This window comes from Ornithodoros turicata, chromosome 7, assembly GCF_037126465.1.
Source record: "Ornithodoros turicata isolate Travis chromosome 7, ASM3712646v1, whole genome shotgun sequence".
Taxonomy (NCBI): Eukaryota; Metazoa; Arthropoda; class Arachnida; order Ixodida; family Argasidae; genus Ornithodoros; species Ornithodoros turicata.
The window spans coordinates 30426487-30447550 of NC_088207.1; the positions used below are offsets into that span (position 1 = coordinate 30426487).

The window sequence follows — 21064 nt, forward strand, 5'->3', positions numbered from 1 at the left end:
GGAAGAGTAACGGACACTTCGAACATTCTAAAACGTGTTCATTGTGTATCCAGATACTCAGAGCATACCAGAGTGGAGTTGAAAAATATATAATTCATAGGTTGAGTCTACGCACGTGCATTCGTGATAACAAATTTCGAATCGTGTCCAGGGCGGCTCTAGGTAGCGCCAGTACAATCGTATCTTTTTCGTCAAGATTAGTATTCTCATTTCGTAATTTTCGCGTCGCGCGGCTTGATAAGATTGCACACGTCAAGAGGGCCCTATAGGGTGGGGAGCGTATAAAAGGCGTGCATCGGCCAGAGGTAGCGGACACAAGGTATGAATGAGCTCGCTATGAAGGTGGGTGTGCATACTGGTGAAGCATTTAAATTATTTGTTTGTTTTAGTTGTTTACCTACGCGCTTGTATTTCTGAACACGTGCGTAAAACAGGTTGCTGATGTGTGCTTCAATACACTTTTCGTATTTTCAAAAAACGGGGTCTAAAGTGGGTCAAAGCTAGAAATTAACATTAACGCTGATGCAGACAGGTTCGTTAGAAGGAGAACAATGATGGCCTAATTAAAATATGAATATGAGTGTATCTGAAGAAATTGGTGTATTCGAAATAGACATCTTGTTGAAAAAGAATCTTGGTCTCAAGAACAACGCCTTATATACTTTAATATACCCTAGTGTTAATACCCCCACCACATGTTTCGTCTATCACGTCCAGTCTATCATCGTCCTTTTGGTTGTGGCTTCTGTCAGAGCCGGGAATGCGCTACCAGCTCCCGGTTATGTCTCCACATTGCTCGAAGCTGGAACTTCAAATGTGCACAGAGCTCAAGACGTAAGTACCGCTTACTACAGTACTTACTACTGCTTACTACAGTTCTGGTTGAACAAATACTGCGTATAGGGTTCCTCGTTTTCGGGTTAAACCCGATTTGTCACGATAGTTCTCCCCCCCCCCCCCCCCCCACCTACCCAGAACAAGTTTTCAAGAGTTCGGATAAAACCCGACATCTGCCCGAAATCCTTGCGGTCCTTCAACTTGCCATTCTAGGTAAATCGTCGGAAAAGTGAATGATAATATCGGTAAAGAGAGCTATTTATGACAGCCTATTTGTCCACCTTTCATAACCCACTCCTGCAGGAGTGAAAGACAAACTTTTGTGGAGCTTGGGCAAGTGTTTGAATACCGCGGTCCTTTACTGCCCCAGTTCTGAGCTGAAATATAAATATTTCTGTTTCTTGTCCTAGTGTCACAGTAGTGGATTGTTTCATATGCCTTTCGTTTCGCCCAAAAATTCCCCGATGACATATCAAACAGAGATCGCAGCGTCCGATTTCTCCCCGAGTTCTCGTGTGCAAATAGCACCCGATTCCCCCCCACCCCTCCCCCGAATTTGAAAAATCATAAAGTCCGAAAACGAAAGAACCCTATGCGTATCCTATTGATGTAACAAAATCTCCCCTAGTAACTGTTCCCAGGAACAGTACTACTAGCAATACAGCTCAGTTACCGTTGGGGCCGCATTCCGAGACACATTCCCAGACAGACTGCGTTAACAAACGTGTTGTATCACCCTAAAAAGAATAAGAGCAGGCTCACTTTTGCTCCCCTCCACCGTGTATGCGCGTGTTTAAAGGGAGTCCGAGCATTGATCAGCATCGGGAGCACTTGGGAAGCAACTTAGTTGCAAGCAATTATTTACTGAACAATTAACCATTAAACTCTTCATCAGAGAATAACTTTCATGGTGAATACGAGTCGGTGGCTGGTATAGTGAACAAAGATGCGACACGTTTCCGAAGCTTAGAGAGACGAACAGAAAATTCTAAAGTAACTTTATCTAGACAGCAAGCAGTTAGTTACTTTAGAATTACATGTTTATTTGCCTTTTATCAGAAACTAGTTAACTACTTGTCGCCGCCGGGTATTCAACACGGAGGTTTTTACCTGAGAGAGAGTAATTGGTTACTAGTTAATTGCTCAGTAAGTGATTACCTCTAACTAATTTGTTATCCAAGACTAGTGTTGATGGCCACAAAGGTAAATATTTTTGGGCCAAAAGCGACAAAGGCCCTGAGACGACACCTTTGCGGGAGAGTGCAGCACAAACGTATACGTGTGTATGCAAATGCGCATGCGTGAAAAACACATGCATGACATACACAGAGTTTTGTGTCATAAGGATGCAAGTATAGATGCAATTGCTGTGTATATACCGTCCGTCCGTAAATTCACTCATGATGGCCATCACGGACATCATTCATCATCACAACATGGAGAATGATGTAACGTGATATAACAACGATGTGACTTTGAATGAAAAGTGCCGACCTATCAGCTATGCAGTCTCCCCATTTCACGCATACCTCTTTCTGAAAGGGCCGCAGACGAGAATGCTATCAATTGTCCCTCGAAAGCGCTCGGAAAATTGTTGGTTCTGCATTGTCTTTCATCTTCTTTCCGTCATCACAGCTAATCGGAAACTACGACTTCGGCTACGATGAAAGACACACAAGCGGCGGCTCGTTCCACAAAGAGACGGGCGACGCCTATGGGAACAAGGTCGGCTCTTACGGCCTGCACGACGCGGACGGCCGTCTTCGCATCGTAGACTACGTCGCGGACAGTCACGGCTTCAGAGCAACTGTCCGTACAAACGAACCTGGTACTGCACCCTCGACCCCTGCTGCTGTGGGTATCAACGCACCTCCGGCGCCCGTTGCCGTCGCAGTTGCTAAGCCTGTAGTCTCTGTAGCAACTCCTGTCGTACATCACGCGCCTGTTGCACCATTTGTAGCACCCACTGTGGTAACCCCCGCAAAGTACCAGGTTCCTCTAGGGTTTACTGGAGCCCCTGTAGTCCACGGTTATGATGCAGCTCACGCAAATCCTGTATTCGGTGCTCCAGTTGCACCTCTGGGTTACGAAAGTGTGCCTGCATATGCCTCCCCTTTCCCCCTTGAAACGTCTAACAGTCCATACGCGTCTGGAACGGTGAATACAGTTGTTGCACGTCCATATGGTTACGGCTTCAAAGCTCACCCGACAGGTTACCGTGCGATACCCACGCCTCTGGCGTATGGCGGCGTCGCTGCCGTTAAACGGGCAGTCTACACGCCCAAATTTCCCACGGCATACGGTGTCACATACATTCGGTAGATACTGATATTTTGTAAACAAGGCGTGTGCCATCAATGTTGGAAATTACCACTGTCTTTCGTGCCTGTCGTTGGCATTCCTGTGGGTTATATAACTAATGCTTTGCTATTAATAACGCTGGCTAACGAGGACCCTATAGTTAGCCGCCTCATGTTGCGCAGGTGGGTGTCCGATAGAGCAGCTGTGAGCATGCTCCTGTACACTGTGAATGAGCATGCCGAGTATGTTGTATTGTTGTTGTTGTTGCTGATAGCGCGTACGTGTGCCTTGTGTTGCCGTCTACTTCTCACTGCCCTCACTGCCATAACCATGAAGCAAACGACCACGATGTACTTCTTATGTTGTATGCTGTAAAGCCCTTGAATGTTCGCGAGCCCCTGATTTCTGCGAATGTCGCGTATTCATAAATTTGCGAATTTTAAGGGGACGCGGAAATTTCGAGCAAGAATTGACACCCCGAAAGCTTTGCTCGAATCGCAAAGTTTAGTTTTGCGGTGGATGTGCAGGTTACGTGCAAGCGCATGCACATAGTATCGCACAGTAATGGTAGTAGTCACAGCAGAACAACTAGCTAACTGATGTTCCAGGGTGTCAATAAGTTTTTCTATGACAAGCACCTGAACTCTTTTACAGCATTCTTTTAGTGCATTGCAGCTTTTATCGAACCTCGATGCGGGCAGTTTCGGGCCAGCAATTCGGGCCAAAATTTCGTCATTCACAATTCGCGAAATTTAGCGGTCGCGAATATGTGTCTTTTGCTGCATTCGCGAAAAACGGGGCCACGAAGGACTTTACAGTATGTCATGTAATCCACACATATGTACATTCTGCATGTAGAACTCTTTGCTTGTTATAACAGCGACAGATCTCGTGCCCATCCCTATACCTCCTGGAATAAACCGTTATTGCTCCTTGGTGACTCATTCTCTCCCTTTTTGATCTCGCTAAGATACTAACTACTGCTACGGTGATTAAACTGAACTAGAACAGAAAAGTGGGGTTAATGGGAGAGGGGGGCATAGGTGCACAATCTTACTTTAGCACACACCCCTACACCCCCTAACACAACCCCCCCCCCCGAAAAAAAAGGTGTGGGAGACACTCCCCTAAAGTTTGTTGATATCACCCAATATTTCACCGAATGACATAAAAATACGCGGGAGTAGACTGCATGTTGCGATGTCACCCCCCCTCCCCCCTCCCTTGCGGAGCCAGACACTGGTGCAATCCGAAGAATAGAAAGAAGAGACACATTGATCAGCTTCCTCCGCGCCAGTCTGGCGTGCATCATGTGCGCGTGCATCCTTCATTCGTACCAATTTCTTGCCCATGCGTGTAGAAGCATACAAATACCAGAGTGTGTTGCTGTCATTGTGTGTGCATTTTTAGGGAAAAATCTGCCTGGGAACAGCACTGCAACGGGCACTTCCACCACCACCGTTTTATAGGCCGGGGATGAACGGCGTTATCAAGGTGCCCTCCTCCAATATATGAAGGGCCGGCTCCCCCCTTTGCCTCCATCCACCGCGTACGCGGATTTGAAGGGAGACCAGAGTATACTGTGCAAATACCAGGGTGTACTGTCATCAAGTAAGAGAACTACCTGTTGAGGTGGTCCCTTTTACACATGTGTAAAAGTACAAAAGGTAATCTCCCCTTGATAGAGTCTGCAGACTCTATCAAGGGGAGATTACCTTTTGTACGGGCCATGCCATGCGAACAATCCCGAAACTCCGGAAGAGTCGCTACAGGGGGCAGTATACAGTCCTAGTGTGCTTACTAGAACGATGTGCCACTCACCTTGATCATGATCAAAGAGTGGAGTTGAGGTAAGCTAGCGGCGAGGACACTCTACAAGCCCGAACAATGACTGAGCTCACGGATGATATGTGCCTGCAGCCCTACTCCCACTGCCAGGACAATAGCCGTGCTTGCAACGTCTGAGCCACCGAAGACCAGCCGACACTGGCGAATCGAACTTTGGAAGTTTATTTCAGAGATCAGCAATGATAACTGCTTCCGTTCTGCGCACAAGACCGGCAGCGGCTCCACAGGTACTTTACGGTGGCCCAATCGACACCTGGGAGCCCAAATACGAGCCCAAATCCCGGGCCCTCGTAGCCCAAATGCAGGAGAGGTACCTATGGAAGTAGTCCCCTTAGGACAGACACTAACCTCACGTTACAATCCTACAAGCTAGATAACAACACTCTCTAGGAGAGTTTGCTTTGCATACTGGCCATACCAAGCGAACAATCCAAACACGGGAGGGTCGCTGCGGAGGGCAGTACAGTCCTAGCGTGCTTGCTAGGGCATGATTTGCCACTCACCCTGAACGTTTCTGAAAAGACGGGTAGACGTCAACCAGTGGCGAGAGCGCTCCACAAGACCGTTCAGTGCTTCCTCCACGGACAATGTGGCTACGAAGCCCAGCCCTGACAGCTTGAAGCATAGCTGCGTCTCCGAAATCTGCGTCTCCGAAATCTGGGCCGCCGAAAGCAAGCCGGAAACGATAGATCCAAATTTGAAAGTTTATCTGCGTAATTAATAAAGCCAATTGTTTACGCCGAGTCCGCGGAACAAGCGACGGTTCTAGGAAACCACGGTGGCCCAGGGGACAGTCGACAGTCGTACTGCCAACTGTAGGATGGGATGCGCGCAAGACACACGGATTTGTGCTAATCTGCGTCACAGCAAAAGAGGAACATGACAACGCCTGAAGCAATGCTCCTGTGTATTGCCATCAAGCAGGCGAACTACCTATTTAGGTAGTCCCCTTTCCACTGACACTAACTGCACGTATAGCTCGTACGTTTTGCCTCGTATACCTATGATCTATAGGAACAGCACCGCAAGCGATACTGCCTCGACGACCGTTGCACCTCATATTGCCAACTGTAGGATGGGACAAGCGAAAGCATGCCCACATCACGTGTGTATTGTCATCAAGCAGGAGAGCTACCTACCGTTGAAAGATCAGGAAAAGATCTTCCCGGAACAGCACCGCAAGCGGTACTGTCCCGACGTCCTTGTTATCGGCCGCGCGTTCACAGACACGGCCCACCAAGGGGCGGACCGCGTTATCAAGGGGCCCTTCTCCAAATATGAAGGACCGGCTCCCTTTCGCCTCCCTCCACCGCGAAAGATCCTGGCCCAAAGGCGAAAGATCAATACGCGGATTTGAAGGGAGACCAGAGCATATGTTGAATTGGCCTCGTATCGCCAACTGTAGGATGGGACAAGCGTTAGCTTGCCCACATCACGCTTCAAAAATATACCACAAAACAGTAACCGCCTGAGATTGAATTGACCTACTGTTGAATTAACCTAATGGATATTGGTAATGTAACCACACTGTGCACTACCGACCTGGCTGAGGACTAGCTGTAGGCATAACATGCAAGGTTGCTGGTGTGATGATGATGATAATTGGAGTTTTCATGGCGCACAAGGAACTAAGGCGATGTATTGCGCCAAGACAGTGGTGATTAGTTGGACTAGGAAAAAAGAGAACGATTACACTAAAAGTAGCATTTCATAAAAACTCAGTCATAAAACATGGAGCTATAAAACATTTTCATATGGGCTGTTGCTGTCGTCTGCTACGGTAGTCGTACGTCCGATTCTGCGCGTTCAAAATTCAAATTTCGTTTGCCCAGTCATGATGTAGTTCTCTCGGACCGATAAGTAGCGCCCCTAGAGGATCGTGTGGACGGCCTCCTCGCAGGGGGTGCCGGTTGTTATAATCGAGTAGGTCGTGGTTCCACTCTGTATTTTCTTCCCTTGAAATTTTCTTCATTCTGTATTTTCTTCCCCCTTGAGAAATCTCGTAACGTCACCTTGCAGACCCAAGTTTGCGGAACTAGCCAGCACAGTGTACAATTGGGCCAACTGCTTCATATTTTACAGCGGTAGCCCCTAACCGGAAGGTATCGGGGAAATCGCTGTGGCTGTATCGCAAAACCCTCGGTTTCGGTGATGCAAAACAAGTTAAAATAATCTAAAGTTCATAAAAGCAGTTTTGACGTACTCAGAGACGGGTACGTTGTCCCGGAATGTGACCCAATTTTTCAGCGTTTCCTGTCCAGCTTTTGTCCCGATTTTAGTAATATTTTCGTTCCGCTTATCCCAGCTCTACACATAACCACTCACTCCACAGATCACAAGGCAGTGCTTGTCGTCACTCTAAACTAGTGCATGTATCAGTATTAGAGGTGGTTGTGGTGGTGGTGATGTTGAAAGGGCTTGCCGTTGTCGGCCTCACGTATGTGGGCAACGTCACGACTGACGCCCTGGGGAAATCTGCGTCCTGGGCGTCCTGTGCGTCAGTATTAGTGTCAACATCCACACACAACCGCAACCGCTGATATTTGCGTTACACAATCATAACTGTCCTGTAATTTTTTTCTGTCTGTAAACCCACCAACCAATCATAAGCTGACGTAACAACAACAAAAAAAAGTTGATGTGCAAATCAATTCTTCTCCCACTTATTACTATTATTTTCAGCAGACGCATTACCACAAGCTTATTAAGCTGTAGCAGTACTTAATTTTGAAGGTAATCTTCATTAAGTTCCATAGCTTCAGTCCAAGTACGGGAGCTTCCCCACTGTAACTTTCTAGAGAACGACAGAACAACGTATGAGGGCTCATTCGAGGAGAAAATATAGTACTACTTGAGTTTGTAATTACAGTTATATCTTTCAGTTACAGTTACCTCCACCAAAGCTGGTCACTAGTCGCAGTTACAAGATACTTGTAACTTACCTGTTTGTTAAGTGTGAAGTACAGCTTCAGTTGCAAACATAAAAAGGATACTCGTTGAACTGAACGGATTAGAAGCACGGCGGGGAGCGACTGATGAAGATAAGAACCTCCATTCTGTGTGTATAAGTACACGCTGAATAGAAGCCAAATTTGTCGTGTCCTCTAGTACAAGGTTCCAGGACGAAATTAGTGAAAAGATGCTACAGAGGAGCAACGTCACTGCGCCTATACGTTAACGCCTTTAGACTGATGTATACATCTTGAAATGTGCTACAAACATAGCTTTAACCTTGTACATATAAGCACACTTTGAACCAACCAGGATTTCCACGGCTACATTCCAGGCATAACTGTTTAACTAACAACCTTAACCAAACGGAGCCAGCCCTCAACCGCCAAGGACAGCCTATAACCATTTGCATAATTATATCATTAAGGCGCTTGTAAAGCGGAAGAGAAACCGCTTCGGGAGGCCATTTTTGAATCCCCTCATAAACTAAACCTAACCTTGCACTACTATACGGTGTGAGCGGCATAGAGTGCGATGTAACACGAACAAGCGTGTCGACAGGCACGCTCCCGAAGGAATGCAAAAAGCACACACACACGAAAGTTGAGAAAGCAGTCGGACAACAAAAGAGCTGACCCTGCCCGTGTTCCTCTGGGTGGGCAACTCCCCGCAAATTGGGCTCGCTCTTTTTTGTCACTCGACGAAGTTCACTCATTGAAACGTCACAGGAAGGTTGCTCTCATCAGGGTAACAATCAGCGAACATGTAATGGACCACGTGACGGTGTACCACGTTAGTGGGTCGAGTGAGGTATAAAAGAGCCGGTGGACACAGCTGGGGAGTTACAGTTGACTTTACGGCTGTTCTGGATACCGACGCAATGAAGGTGAGTATCCCGTGTCCGTGCTGGATGGAAGGGAGTATTGGTGGCGATGAGTCTTGGGGTGTATAAGGACGGAGCCTATCAGGGAGATGATATCTAGCGGGAGTGTTTCAGAAAAAAAAAAAAAAAACTAATAAAATAGAAATAAGGAACACATTAGGAAAAATTCTATGTGTTGAACTAAAAGTTATGATATAACTTTTTTATCCTTGGCAAGTGTCATCGTATGCGCGGTACTCTGTCGCTCGGGGTGTCCTTCAGTCCTGGTTTGGGGCTCTGGAGAGCAGTCTCTTGACTATTTTGATGATGTTGGGTGCATAGGCCGCAGCCCATATAGGCGGCGTGTTCTGGACGGCCTAATATCCGTCCTTCAAGACAGCGGAGCGGAGCGGACAAAGTACCTTACATCTTCTTACATAGATGTAAGAAGATGTAAGGTACTTTAACTAAGTCTTTGGATTTTGGATCTAAGTCTTTAGATTTTGGGTTCCAGCTTCATTACTTGATATCTTGTGTTTCTTTCGGCAGTCAGCTTTCTCCACTATTTTTTCTTCTTCTTTTTTTTTTGTTAATTACTTATCATTAGTATGCAGCACGCAGCTGTAATTGCTATGGAGTAGCAATGTTGATGAAGCCAACATCTCCACGTTTCTCTTCTCTCCAAATGTAATTCTAAATGCCATCGGAGCATGCGCACACTACGTCGTTTTGTTTTTAATTTCATCTGGCCGATCAAAATTATAATCATAATTATGAACACTAGCTAAATTGCATAGCGAACAAAAGTAGCAGAGGAAGTAGAAGTCCCCATTGTCACACTTTCTCCTGGACATCTTAACTAATAGTTCATTGGCGTCATAGCTGCCAGAAGTATTGGCAGTACTAACAGTATATGATGCGAACGCTAATTCAGACATTCGACGGGCCTGGGCGTTTTTGAGCAGCAGGACAGCGCCGCGAGGAAGTAAAAATGTGTGCACGTGATCTTACAGAAACCATAAAACATTTTTATGTTTGCTGGCTGTCACGCAACTGCATACTTCCATGAATACCTTTGATTACTAAGCCACTTTCTGTGCCTACTATTTTACTTCCGCCAAAGCATGATCTAACTTTTGATACCTAACTTTAAAGCACGATAACGCTCATATCTGAGAAAGCCCCATAAAAAAAAGAAAAGAAAACTCGATATGTTTAACCAGGTTTAACGCAAAAAGTGTATAGCACAGACAATCCTCAGACCATAATACTTCTTTAACTGTGGATGGCGGAGGATGGATTTGAGGTTCCGTAAATTTGCTGTTTATCCAGAGGGGCGGATTCATGAAAACCTGCGAGTGACGTCACGAATATGGCGCAGGTGCTTTGATTACAGAATAAAATGCACTGCGCTTCTTTGCTGTCGCGAGCCCAAGGAATCCAGCGAACTCAGTATGGGCTTACGCGGAGAGTGTCGCAACGTGGTCAGTTTACGGTTTCCAGGACGAGTTTACCCTGCGGTCTTGAGCTTGAGAATGAAAGGATACGGCGATTCACGTTCTCATTCTTATTCCAAGTCTCGAAGTATAATATCTTAAGTTTTACCAGTTATAGTTTTTGGGTACTTTCGTTTTACTAGACGAACTGAGGCATGGAAAATAATTCTGTCGCAGGTCATCATCTTCGCTTCCCTTCTGGCTATTGCCAGCGCTGGATTCGTGGGGCCACACGGTGCCGGAGCCTTCTACGGTGGCTATGGTCACGGTGCCGCTGTTGCCGAAGCCGGGCACTCTAACCAGCACAGGTCCCAGGACGTACGTATCCAGGTTACACGTTCGCGTCACGAAGCTGTCGTTTCTGCAACAAGGGATGCAAAGAGAATGCGCACAAGTCACACTGCATGTTTTCCGAACATTTCAGCTCGCCGGAAACTACAAGTTCGGCTACAACGAGCAGCACACTAGTGGCGGATCCTTCCGCCAGGAGTCCGGTGATGCTTGGGGCAACAAGGCTGGTTCCTACGGTCTCCGCGACGCCGATGGCCGTGTCCGTGTCGTGAAGTACGTCGCCGACGGCGCTGGTTTCCGCGCTCACATATCCACCAACGAACCAGGCACTGCTGCATCCGCCCCAGCCGCCGCCTCGTACAACGGTGGTCACGCTAAGGTTGCTGTGGCCGCCGCCGTTCCAGTGGCTGCCTACGCAGCTGCCCCAGTTGCTGCCTACGCCGCTGCCCCCTTCGCTCACTACGGCGGGTACGGTCCAGTAGCCGCTTACGGTGGCGCTGTCGCTCACTATGCTGCACCAGCATTTGGTGCCTACGGAGCTTATGGAGGTCATGGTGCTTACGGCGCCCACAAGTATCTCGGATAAACCAACTAATCGTAAACATCATCTTTTTGTGCTCTTCTAAGTCGCTTAGCTTCTCGTTCTCCATCGCTATGTGTTGTATCGAAATACTGTTCGTATTTATTTCCTTGTAAATCTCGTGTCTGTTACTGAATGAAGCTTTTTCTGTGTGTACAAATGAATAAATGTGTTCTCAACGTACCGACACCACTGAGTACGTCAGTTTCAATTCCAATATGTCTCCAAAAAGTGAACAAAACAATACGGGACCCACAACCCTTTAGTTCTGTACGCCTTCAACCAGTCCCTTCTGTACCCACAATAATTTTCAATGAATTTTTATTTCTTGAAAAGAAGAAAACCAACTAGTCTCGTACTTGTAAAAAGTTGCTCAAGAATAATGAATACCATTGTGCCACAGGACGCCAATTATGTGAAGAGTCGTTTGAGACGACTGCAGCTGTGTCTTACTTGGGAAATTCAAAAATAATAGCTTAAATTGGAATTTAATGGAAAGTGTTTTGGAACGGAACTACGGACAGGGTCGGTCGCACTCGAGTCTGTTATTTCTTTCGGTGGAGAACGCGGTGGTGGTGGTGGTGGTGGTGGTGAAAACTGCTCGCCGAGTCGGGGAGAACCAGCGCGTTGACCCTTCTTGCTGCATCTGAATGCATGACGGTGGGGACCAAAGAGTGGGACGACCCATACTCAGGCATTATCTATGGGTGTAACGTCACGTCACAAAGGATGCTATCATATCATTCGATCCGACAAGCCACACCCAGGAGGCTAATAGGACAAATACGAAACATCTGGTGTTTTACTAGAAGAACCGTATTATTCCGTGTTAGCGCCGCGAAGCAACTGTGGCTATGAGCAGCGTACAGATGTAAACAGATGGAGAGAGGACGGCAGGAAGGAGTTGGGGACAGTGGGGTGGGGTTAGTATTCGTCCTGGGCCGACTTCAGAGGGAACTATGTCGACATTCGTCTGGAAGGTCTTCGGAAAACCGAGGGAAACATGTTAAGGCGGTTGTAGGATTCGAACCTACCACCTCCCTGTCTTCAACACGACCTTGGATACCACCAACGGGCGGGAGCGTTAACCAGCACGGCCATGCCGCTGGTCATCCGGTGTTTGCAAAGTGGAGTGTTGGACTCACTTTGTAACCCCTAACTTCATCTGAAATGAACATTGGCATGATACGAGACACCAAGAGAGGTCACAACATAAGCACACAATTAGTTATTAACATCTTACGTGTAAGTCTACTTCCAAATTATTTAATTACACTTTACTTGACCACTTGAAAAGGTAAAACATTCATACGTTATATTATAGAATATATCGTGCTCATTAATTTCTACTATCAGAGGTAAGCAAATATTAAACAGTGTGTAAAAGATAAGGCGCCATCACAGAGGGTGCTTTTTATTCGTTAAAAAAAAAAAGAAAGAAAGAAAAACTATGAGACCAGTACGGATGCTTTTTTGCAGGTGGATTATTGGCCAGGCGAACATTATGTCGAAGGGTGTATGTAAGTATACAAGATGACCAATAACCTGAAATCCATTAGTTAACTTTTTAGTTACCGGCTATTATTTAAAGCCACGCAATTAACAAATAAAAATTCAAAATAAAATGGAGACGGGTACGTACTTCGATGCACCAATAAGCAAATTTTGCTATGTCAATGAGCCGAAACAGCGACCATCCTGTAAAAACGGCTCATGTGCTGTTCTTACAGTTTGCAACGAATAAAAACGCCCCATTTTTTAATCCGTTACGGATTTAAAAAATAATCTGAGAGCATATTACGCGGTCAGGCAGTCGTCCTGTGGGAAAGAAAATGTAAGTACTGGACGGCTTAGTACCTAAAAATTCCTTAATTGACTTTTTAAGTATGTATAGTTGTTTCTGCGAAAATGCGAGACAGCATATTTGGAGGCTATCATTATTTGAATCCATTCTCCATGTGCCACCTTTCTTTTTGACCAGTACCACGTGTACTTTCATATATAAATCGCCAAACTTTGTTATGCAAATGAGGTAACACTAGAGCTACGCATTTGTCGAGCAGAAGAGGAGGGAAACGGCGTTGGAGCCACGTGCTTTGTAGGGATCCAGCAGATTGAAAAAAATAAAAAAAATACTCTGATCTGTCGGCCAGATCGACCGCACAGATAAACGAACTCAAACAACTCAGGGAAAAGAGGTGCTGACGCTATGGGAATCGAACCTGGGTCTTCTGATCTCCGGTCACCTCTTCCCCGCCAGGTCTCTTTTCCCTCAGTTTGTTTGAATTCATTAACTTCTGAGCGTTTGAGGCTTACATGTCTGTGTCGTTCCTAATTGTGGTCTGCCTCGGCCAATTCTCGTTGTTTACGCCCAGATAAGTCGTAGCGATGTGGTTCCTGCGCTCCAGAAAGGCGTAGGCTCTGGTTACACCTCATTTGCATAACAAAGTGTGACGATTTATATTTTAAAGTATACGTGCTCGTTTCGTCATTTTTTTACAAAGAGGGTGGACTCAAATAATGGTCGCCGCCAATTCTACTGTCCCGTATTTTCGCGGAAGCAATTACTTAAAAAGTTAATTAATGAATCATAGGTAATTAGTTGTCCAGCAGTTACATACTCTTTCCCAGAGGACGTCCACCTGGCCACGTAACCAGTCCGCAAAAATGGCATTGGTGTTGGTCTCACAGCTTACTTTCTTGTTCTAAACGAGCCATAACGGATTAATAATAATAATAATAAACACCATGTACTCCAGTGAATAAATAATACCGTTGAAGCTATTGAATGAATGAAATAATGAATGAAATGAAATGAAGCTATGAAATAATAAATAAAGTAATAATAAAGTAAAGTAAAGTAAAGTATAAAGTAATAATAATGTAAAGAATAAGAAATATAATAAGAATATAACTCTACGTCACGTCTGTCGGGTCCCGCGAAACCTGCCTCCGTCACGCGCGCATCCGTACTTCTGAGTGTCGCCCAATGACAAGACTGTTTTTCTTTTTTTCAATAGTAAGCAGACGTTTTTCTGGCTGACCTTTCCTCTTTCATCTAACAAACCTTCATATCCCCCCACCCTACCACGGTCACTGAATTAGGGTCAGTTAAACCGTATAACTAAAGCAACATACAACGATTATACTGCACAAAAACGCATCGGACAGAATGGACCGGTGCGCCATCGCAGGGCTTGCACCTTTGGACGACATATAATACCGTTTCCGAATTCATGCGACATGAAGCTATGTGAAGGACAGCGACGTAAAGGGTAAATTACCGACAACTAAAATTTAATATCTGACGGTATGAACAAGTTATTGAAAACTTACGGGAGCACATCTCGTCTCCCTGTGCCAAAAACCGTAGCAAATGCCACAATCCTGATATCTCTGGATATCTTTCCGACCACGCCTTAGCTAAAAGGAACCGGTAATAGTTTGGCATATCTTGAGGAACGACGAATGTCAAGAATATACGCTCGAGGGCTCCATTTGTAGAACTGGAACCTTGTACTACGAGTGCAGATGCATAAAAGTACTCCTAACTATATAGAGAATACACCTGAGGCAGGGATGAACAGTAAACGAGAAAAGCAGAAAAACGGCCTCCATCTAATTACTAGGTTCGGTTTTCGCGAATAGCAATCTGGAAACAAAAAAGTGCCATGAGAAGGTCACCCTCACCCAAAGCAGAGCACGCAATGTCTCACACAGTGATCGAGTGGCGACCGAAGACAGTATATAAAAGGAACACAATGAATTCCAAGCCTACAGCACTTTCTGTTGCAGTGGTACTGGATACACTCGGATGATGAAGGTGAGCGGCACGTTATGATGATATACCCGTTATATATAGTTGTGCATTCTGTTTCGACTCTCGTAAGGCACGTCATGGCACATCATACCAAATACTCAGAAAGAGTTACCCTATAAGTGCAGGTCATGCAGAGCGGCAAGTAAAACAGTTGGTGCGAGATTACATAAACCACGAGACATTCACTATTTACCCGAAGAAGCTATTGATGAGATTTTCATAATTTTTCATTATTGTGTGTTTAATAGCCAGCTAGGTACACGAATTCTCCTGTGTGTCCCTAACTAATGTGTCGCTTGCAGTACTCCAATGTGGTTTGGTTGAAATCACATTCATTGAGCCATAGATTAAAGGAGCTAGATACTAGCTGTAGTGGCTGAAATTATTTTAATAATTTCGAGCAGTCGCCTTCAGTCTTCGCCCGCGTCGCTGGATAACCGTCCATTTAATATTATGACGGTTTTTCGAGCACTTTTTTCTTAGTCGTTACGCGCTGTCCAGTAGATGCTCCGGCATTCTTTCTTACAGATATTGGGGCGGACCAAGTATTTTGACCATTTCAATGTTGAACACTCAAACACCTACTGTACACAACCATAATCTTATTGCGAAATGTCCCCTCGTGATCAGGTCATTGTATTCGCTGCATTCCTGGCCGTCGCTCAGGCTGGCTTCGTTGGCCATTATGGTGGGTCCGTCGTTCACGGTGCTTATGGACACGGCTACGGTGGCTATGGACACGCCGCTGTCGTTGCCAGGGTTGCTGAAGCTGGACATTCCACGCAGCACAGGTCTCAGGATGTAAGTGGTACCTTCTTCCAAAGGACATGGTGATAATGGTGGCGAAAGGGGTAGCAGACCCACTTATGTAAAGTGACCTCGCTAGTAAGGTTTTAAGTGACGCCTCCTCCTACATGACCTTAAAGGGGTTGTAGCACTTTGATACATGTCGTTCATTACATGATGCACGTATTGTACTACAGGCCAGGGTATTGAGGCAAATAGAATTATTTCTCTACCTGTCGTTTTTGGCTAGGTGCGCACGCTTGAAACGCACCCAAGGTACGAACGGTCCTCTGACGTGAGAAGACGAGAGCTATGACCCCTTCTAGCAGTACTTCCCCAGTTTATTCGCGGGAGCGACATCCTCACGGAATATTCTAGTGGATGAAAAAGCACAAGACTTCCCACCGGACAGAAGTTCCGCCATGCCTTGTGCTGAACATTCGCACTGCACACATAGCAGACGACACCTACTGCCCTGTCGTCTGCTACGGAGTATCTTGAAGCTGAACCGCCGGATATTCCACAAAAGTTAGAAAATCACGAGAAGCACGTTGAGCGCTCACGCTCACATGGCGGCACAAAGCCATGACGTTGCGCGTTCCGCTAGGATATTCCTGGGGAACGGTGCTGGAGCGAATATACGGATATATACGCGACCTCTCCCGCGGTGTCTCACTGGCAGACACGCTAGCAGTGATGTCAGATTTCCTATAGGTGCCGGTTTTCTGTAGGTCAGTTACCGACTCTGATGTACAACTTGGAATGTAGGTGCACACCGATACAAGTAATTGTCTTTTACATATACCTGACATAACCTGAGACGAAGTGTCGCTACCCCTTTATATAAAGATGCAAATCAACGTTGGTAGTCTATTTATGGAGAGCATGGGAACACCTTCATGACAATACGACGGCAAAGGCCGTGATTTCTACTTTGTCGCAAAAGCTTGAAGTGTATCATCGAGTCCTCGAAAAAGTATGTTTTAAAATGTCGCACAGGACTGAACCTCCTTGGCCTGAAATTTCCCACGTGGTCAAGGGGGATTACAGGGACATCAGTGACCTGTCCTGAAAAGTTGGACAGCAGATACGGGACAAGGACAAACACTCTGCTGTGTCCTTCTCTAATTTGTCCAACTTCTTTGGATTTTCAAAAATTCGAACAGTTCGTGTTAATCATTGACCTGACATGTAGAATTAGTCCGGAACGAACTCATTGCGTCCCATAGTTGCATATCCTGTATTTTTCAGCTCGTCGGCAACTACAACTTCGGCTACAACGAACAGCACACCAGTGGTGGTTCCTTCCGTCAGGAGACCGGCGACGCTTGGGGCAACAAGGCCGGCTCCTACGGTCTCCGTGATGCCGACGGCCGCGTCCGCGTAGTCAAGTACGTTGCCGACGGTGCTGGTTTCCGCGCTCACGTGGCCACCAACGAGCCAGGCACTGCTGCCTCCAGTCCAGCTGCCGCTGCTTACAATGGTGGACACGCCAGGGTTGCCGTGGCTGCCGCACCAGTTGCACACTACGGGGCTGCGCACCTAGGATTCGCGCCAGCACTTGCCCACGGTGCTTACGGTGCCCCTGCTTATGGTGCCTACGGACTTCACGGAGCCCACGTAGGATACGGTCTCCACGGAGCCTATGGAGGCTATGGAGGCTATGGAGGCTATGGAGGCTATGGAGCCCACAAGATCCTCGGATAAACGAATCCCACGCTAGCTACCAAGGAAATGTTTGCTTTGTCCTCAGTCCTTTCCCTTCCTATTTCCGTGTACTCTCGTGTCGCGCCGAAAACTGCTTGTATTTATTTTCGTCTCGCGTCTTTTACTTTCTTCTTTCTTGGCATGTGAATAAAAAAAAAAGCTCCGCTGTTTGCATCCTAAGCTGTAGTCATCATTCTCACCGTGGGGTGTCCCCAAGCCCGGTTCCCGCTTTGGTCTCACACCGTGGGTGTGGGCAGAAAGTGGGGAAAGTGGTTGCTCTTTGGGAAGAGACCATAACTTCTTTGAGCCTACTTGGGCGAATCGACCATCACACCGTCGTACGTATGTACATTTGCGTGAATGTTGTTTGCGTGAATGTATGTTTGCGCGAATGTATGTTTGCGCGAATGTATGTTTGCGTGAATGTATGTTTGCGTGAATGTATGTTTGTGCATAGAATGAGAGAGAACAGAATGGAGAACAGAATTGTATTTGTTGTGAGTGTGCTTTCTGATAGCGGTGGTGAAGTGAGAATGTTGGTAAGGGTTCTCCATAAGGGCAAATATTTCTCTTATATTTATAAGGAACCTTTAAACCGTCTATGTCGAAGCGCCCTACACAAGTCATGCACCCTTTCTTTCAACCTAACTAATCTGCAGCTATATGCACGAGAAGGCCTCTAGAAATATTGTACCCCGTCACCTCCGGGCAGTGCTCTGTTAGAAGAATAATTGTGAAGTAAATACATATTCCACAGTTCAACATCTTCCGTAAAGAGAGGATACTTTCCAGGCCTATGACTATCTATACGAACTGCGTATTTTCCTTGTCGATAGCTTCAGAATAAATGTGTGGAATTCGCTTTATCATACTAGTACAGTTTTGCTCAGTGTATTCGAAGCAGAGTAATATAAAATTCGAACTGGCTAAAGAAGAATGGTTTTTCGCGCTTTCACCTGTTTCTAGGCACAGGGTGTTTCACCTAAAGTGATAAAAAATTCTAACTGGCGACGTACCCGCCGGTGGGACTTTCGGCAATTACGTTATATAAACTTTTGCCGCCATCTAGAAAGGCTTTGGACAATTTTTAATTGAGGGAAGTTTATTTTGTTCAATTGAACTTCGAAAATTGTGAAGCGAACTTCAATTTTTTTCTGACAGGAATATATGAAGTCCTCCACAGATAACCACAGTCCCAACAAAAACTATGCAGAGTATCGCAACAGAAATAGCCGAAAAAAATTAGTAAAAATTCCGCTTTAGCCCCGTCTGCTTGGTAGCCGCAAAGAGGAGCGCGTGGACGGTGCGGCGAGAGGAGGAACCGCACCTTCCCCACCCAACTGCAGGATAGCCGCACGCCCAAGAAAAACGATACTGTGCATCGTTTTTGTTGGGCCTGCGATTATCCGTGAAGGACTTTATATTTCCGTAAAAAAAAGTGAGGTTCGCTTGTCAATTTTCAAAGTTCAACTGAAAAAATAAATTTCCTGCAATTAAAAAATGTCCAAAGTCTTATTCAATCGCAGCAAAATATTTTAGAAGGTAATTGCCGAAAGTCCCACAATCCTCCGGCGAGCACATCGCCAGTTATAATTTTTTACCACGTAAGGTGAAACGCCCTGTATATTTTTCCTCGGTTCCAGTTTTCTGAAAGGCACAGTAGCATTTACAAAAAAAATTAACGAAAACAAAAATCGCCCTACGCCATTCTACTATGAATTGAGAAAGCAGTCGAGGCGTTCCTTCTATAACTGATGTAGTAGCGAATGCGGCGGCGCGTGCGTATCATTTATGTAACTATGGTTATGGTGTGACGCACATCTGCAGAGATACACGAGAACTTAATTAGTATTGAACCAAAATATCCGTTATGTCTGGGTGCTATAGGGGCAAGCATAGGCAAATTTCTGTCGTGCCCGACACTTGCGAAATCCTCAGTACGTCCGACGGGGTATAGTTGATACAAGGGATATGCCAACCGAATCCGCGAATCCTCGAAGCCACGAATCCTAGACAGGGATTCGAGATTCGGGAACCCGAATCCCAGTGCCCAAAACGACGAATCGAATCTTTCGAATCCACCGACCACGTTTGTTAGTTTATTTTTTTCAAGTTGGCGCTTCCCGAGTCCGCCGAAAGCCTCATTGACCGACGGGTGTTTTCTTGTTTGTTTGTTTGTTTGTTTACATTGCTCTGGACAGAAAGAGTTCAGGCAGGAACTGTTACATTACAAGTTTAAAAGTAATATGGTTTTGCTTTTGATTGTTGCTTTAGCTTTATGCAAATAGTTCAGACTCAAGAATATATGTATTTCTTGTAGTGTATGAACAGTATGTTAAATATGTTAATATAACTGTATGGGTATACTTTTTCCCGAAACTGAACTATTATTATATATTTTTTCATTGAACAAATAAATATCGTATTCTGCTTCAAAACACTCCAGTAGAAGTTTTTTTTCTTGGCTTTTTTAACGCTTTTTAGAGAAGGGATTCGAAAGATTCGAGATTCGTAAGATTCGAGATTCGTAAGATTCGTGGATTCGCAGAACCTTCATCGGATTCGGGTTTCGATTCGGATTCGCAAAATTCTGGATTTGTCCCATCTCTAGTTGATACGCAAAGCAAGAAGATGCGCTAAGGAAGCCTCCCCAAGAGTTCGCTTGCAGAAGAGACGTAAGTTCTGTTTGCCAAAGTGAAAGGCACAGTGCGATAACCCACGGAATAATTCTAGGAACACAGGCGGGTATGCCGTACATATAGTAGCCGTACGGAATAGCACAACCTAAAAAAAGAGAGTGGGAAGAAGCACGTTGCAGCGTTCCCTCGATGGCCCCTAAAGGGTCTTCACCTAATGTGCAAAGGCAGACTGGAGGCCTGGAAGTAAACTGTGTCATTCATTTTAACCCGGAGGCTCGACTGAATGACGTACCAATTTATCCACACTTCTACCCCTATGTGCTTCTCAACCTGATTCTCAACAGATGTTCCGCGAATCTTGTTCTGAGGTCCCGTGAAACTTATGTGAAAGTTGGGTGCGTAGCAAGGCTTGCTTCCGGCCAGCCTTGGTACCTGACCGTGCACTTCATCTCGTCATTGGCATCACGACCGGCATCGAAATCCTGGACCAGGTTACCAGGACTGACATTCGTTGTAAAGAGCACAGCCAGCAGCTGTTGTCTTAAGTGGTTGGCTCAAATGAAAATCCAGTCTCACCAGACCCAGTTCTACACAGTTGCGTCCACTGTGTATACCTCTGTGTATAAGGATCGTCGAAGCCATGCTGGAAAACGGGAAGGGACAAGGCGCAGACTAGTTGGTGAAGCATGATGATGGAGGAATACCCTGAGACTCAGCGCCTCAAGGTAGCCCTCCATCATCATGCTGGAATGCTGGAGCGTGCACGGGTTTCCTTCAATAACATACGCTGAGAAACGCTGTTTCACCATTTAATGCCAGATCCATCACACGGACAATTAAGTAAAGTGCCGACGAGATGTAGTTTATTCCCTACCTCTTATTTGAGGCAGAGCCTATACAATGGGTAGACCGTAAGATGCCGCAATGTTACACTGAGGGAACATG

The 21064-nt window shown here is 45.9% G+C and overlaps 3 protein-coding genes across 3 annotated transcripts in view; 2 read left to right on the top strand and 1 right to left on the bottom strand.

Moving 5' to 3' along the window:
• LOC135400790 (uncharacterized) overlaps nucleotides 1–21064 on the bottom strand; it is a 94389-nt gene that overhangs the window by 68469 nt on the left and 4856 nt on the right. The window lies entirely within an intron of this gene.
• On the top strand, nucleotides 284–17480 carry LOC135400560 (uncharacterized). The gene is made up of 6 exons (XM_064632395.1): nucleotides 284–342; nucleotides 718–834; nucleotides 2473–3155; nucleotides 14963–14990; nucleotides 15618–15788; nucleotides 17025–17480. The coding sequence occupies exons 1-6, from the start codon at nucleotides 322–324 to the stop codon at nucleotides 17478–17480; spliced, it is 1476 nt and encodes a 491-aa protein (XP_064488465.1). The 5' UTR covers nucleotides 284–321.
• On the top strand, nucleotides 8810–11182 carry LOC135399779 (cuticle protein 14-like). Its single transcript, XM_064631513.1, has 3 exons — nucleotides 8810–8824; nucleotides 10474–10614; nucleotides 10721–11182. Exons 1-3 carry the CDS (start codon nucleotides 8819–8821, stop codon nucleotides 11171–11173), a joined length of 600 nt encoding a protein of 199 aa, XP_064487583.1. The 5' UTR covers nucleotides 8810–8818; the 3' UTR covers nucleotides 11174–11182.